At 44.7% G+C, this 3,491-nt stretch overlaps 1 protein-coding gene across 1 annotated transcript in view; it reads left to right on the forward strand.

The window, feature by feature from the left end:
• The first annotated feature begins 507 nt into the window (after window positions 1-507).
• The window catches only part of LOC126514136 (NACHT, LRR and PYD domains-containing protein 1a-like), a 30,010-nt gene continuing 27,026 nt past the window's right edge, over window positions 508-3,491 (forward strand). Inside the window, exons 1-2 of the mRNA XM_050162882.1 lie at window positions 508-556; window positions 1,301-2,963. Of these exons, the coding sequence (XP_050018839.1) occupies window positions 508-556; window positions 1,301-2,963 (1,712 nt within the window). The remainder of the gene's footprint in view (window positions 557-1,300; window positions 2,964-3,491) is intronic.

Here is a 3,491-nt window from a genome sequence, read left to right on the forward strand (position 1 = left end):
GAAGAATCCTCAGATGCACTTGTTGGAGTAAGGGGGGGGGGGCAGGACAAGATGAGGGAAACCTGCAAAGTGTGCTGTGCACATGGTGGAGCAGTCACATCAAGAGCAAATGTGTCAGTTTGTTTTCCATTGCCAAGATAGAAAACAGAGACTGGGTAACTTTTGTTATTCTTTTTGTTTATTTGTTTGTATAATTGATTGACTGACTAATTAATTGTGGGCCAGGATGCTTCCAAGCTCACCATATAAAAGTGGTGATCCTGTGCTCCCGATTCTCCTTCTTCTGTCTTCTGAATGATGAACTAAAGGATTTTTTCTTTAGAATTTGTATATCTAACCACACTCTGGAGTCTAGAAATCCAAGAAGAAAGACTGTGAGTGCTCTGCTTAAGAAAAAAGGTATGCAGGCAACCAGGTGCTTGCAGGACAGAAAAGGAGCCCCTGCCTACAACAACTTGCCAATTCTTAGAACTAAAGTATTGATTAACTATTAAAGGGCCTACCCCCATGACTCCAAACACTTACACTGGACCCTTGTCTCGGTACTACTACACCGGCAAATGAATTTCAACACTAGTTTCGACACTAATTTCAGTGGGAACTAAAGACATCCAAACTGTAGTCACAAAAAAGATTTGTTGTTACCAAATCTGGAAGGCAATAGAAAATATGCTGGGAGTTGCAAGACCTAGAAACAGGGAACAAGTCGACGTCCTGAAACATATATACTCTAAGGCATCCTAAGACCATCCCATCAGACCCAAAATCTCAGGAGTTACAGAATGATGTTGTCAGTACTAAAATGGTGGGGGCCAATGGGATAATATCAAAAACAGACATTAGCTCCACGGTCTGTAATCTCCCCAGTATTCCATGGCCTCCTATAGGAGAGACTATAGCCCCCAAATTACAAATGGGAAAGCTGAGCTCAGTGGAGCTACTGGATCCCACAGACAGAATGAAGAGTTGTGTCTGTGAACTCACCCTTTACACTCAGCCTCAAGAGCAGGTCTGGTCCAGAGTAAGACATCAATAAATATCTGAAGTATGAATGAATATCATACAGCATTGTTATTATTATTATTATTGAAGAGAAAACCTGAACTAGATTTTTCTGCTCTAAAGCTCACATTCTTGACACCCAAAATCCGTATCCAGTATGTTGTACAGCTTAGAGAAGTGCCATAGTTGTTGAAGGGTGGAAAGAAGAAAGGAAGGAAAGAACAAATCAAAGAATAAATAACTCTAATGTATTCATTTATGCTCCATCTTTCTCTCCATTATTTATTAAACATTTCAGAAATACATCAAAGCAAAGGAATAGAAAACTTTTACCCCACACAGACCTGGAAAACAAATGATTTGCTGCAAAATTTCACACAGCTACTACTTCTACAAAAACCTTGCCCAAGAGGCTGGGAAACCTTGTTTTGGAAAATATGGCATAAATATAAAAGAGACGAAAGAGGACATCTGATTGAGATCCAAGACTTATTTTGCCCAAGCCCAGATACCCAGAAAGAGCCTCAACTTGTTGTATTAGAGGGGGCGGCTGGCATCGGGAAGTCAACGCTGGCCAGGCAGGTGAGGAGAACATGGGAGGAAGGCCAGCTCTACAGAGATCGCTTCCAGCATGTCTTCTACTTCAGCTGCAGGGAGCTAGCCCAGTGCAAGCAGCTGAGTCTGGCTGAGCTCATAGCAAAAGACCAGACTGTGCCTGCAGCTCCCATCAAGGAGATCCTGTCTCACCCTGAGAAGCTGCTCTTCATCCTGGATGGCATAGATGAGCCAGCATGGGTCTTGGAAGATAAGAATCCTGAGCTCTGTCTGCACTGGAGCCAGACACAACCTGTGCACACACTGCTGGGCAGTTTACTGGGGAAATCTGTCCTGCCTCAGGCTTCCTTGCTGCTCACAGCTCGAACCAAAGTTTTGAAGAAGCTCATTCCTTCCTTGAGGCAGCCACGTTGGGTGGAAGTCCTGGGCTTCTCTAAGTCTGGACGGAAGAAATACATCTACAAATATTTCACAGAGAAAAGAGAAGCAATGGCAGCTTTTAACTTGATTAAATCAAACCCAGAGCTCTCAACACTGTGTGTGGTACCCTGGGTGTCCTGGCTGGTCTGCACCTGCCTGAAGCAGCAGATGGATCGGGGAGAAGACCTCTCACTGACCTCACAGACCACCACAGAGCTCTACCTGAAATACCTTTCCCAGGCTCTCTCAGGTTATGCCCTGGGGAACCAGCTCAGAGCACTCTGCTCACTGGCTGCTGAGGGAATCTGCCGAAGAAGGACCCTGTTCAGTGAGAGAGATTTTCGGATCCAAGGATTGGCTGATGGTGTCATTGCCACTTTCCTGAAGATTGGCATCCTTCAAAAGCAGCTTGGATCTCTGAGTTACAGCTTTGCCCACTTGTATCTCCAGGAGTTCTTTGCTGCAATGTTCCATGTCTTAGAGAATAATGTGCTAAGATATGATTGTGTGTATATCTACAGAATTGTGGAAACACTGAATGAAGTCTATGGAAGATATGACCTGTTTGAGGCACCCACTGTGCGCTTCCTATTTGGCCTTTCAAGTATAAGAGGAGTAAGGGAAATGCAGAAGATCTTTGCCTGCAATTTGCTTCATGAGACAGGGTTGTCCCTGAAATGTCACATCTTAGCAGGAGCTGAATATGATAAACAACGCTCTCTGGGTTTACTCCATTGTCTGTATGAGACTCAGGAAGAGGAGTTACTGACATATATAATGCACAGATTTCCAGAAACAAGGGTACACACCTCAAAGTATATTCTATGCCCAATGTTCCAGCAAAATATTTACCACCTGGCTGTCCAGACAGATGTGGAACTCATGGTGGTCACTTTCTATATTAAATTTTGCTGCCGTGTGAAGCGGCTCCAGCTGAATGGTGATGGACAGCAGGGACAAACACTGGTGGTTCCCCAGATGATTCTGTAAGTATCCAGACACAGCCCTCTCTCCAATTTCCCTGTGGATCCCATGCACACACATGTTCTGAGTACCAGAAGCACTGTTAGCTATATCCAAAGCAGCAGGATACAGGTCACCCATGACAACTAACTGATGAATCTGATCACCTTCTCTATTTGACTCTCTGTGCCTTACTTTGTGATTGAACTATGAGCTTTTATCTCTCCCTATGCCTCGGTAAGGACCACCCACCTTCTCTGATTCAAATCCTCTTCACCCTTCACAAGGTTCAAATGACCCACAGTTACTGGTCCTCTCACCCATCATGCTTTCTCTCTGAGAGAAACCTCATCCAGCTCCTGCAGGCACCATCTTCTCTCCCCATGACAAGTACATTGGACCTGCGGTCTTCCCACACCAGAATGTATATGCAGTAGAGTCCCTACATTTTTCCTGATCAGATGCTTTTCAATGAAGGCAGCATGAGCCTGACACTCAGCTTGAGGGTGTCCTAATGTCCACCGATCCCAGCAGCAATGTAGACCTTGTAT

This window comes from Alexandromys fortis, unplaced genomic scaffold (genome assembly GCF_014885135.2).
Source record: "Alexandromys fortis isolate MF-2015 unplaced genomic scaffold, M_Fortis_MF-2015_v1.1 scaffold_84, whole genome shotgun sequence".
Taxonomy (NCBI): domain Eukaryota; kingdom Metazoa; phylum Chordata; class Mammalia; order Rodentia; family Cricetidae; genus Alexandromys; species Alexandromys fortis.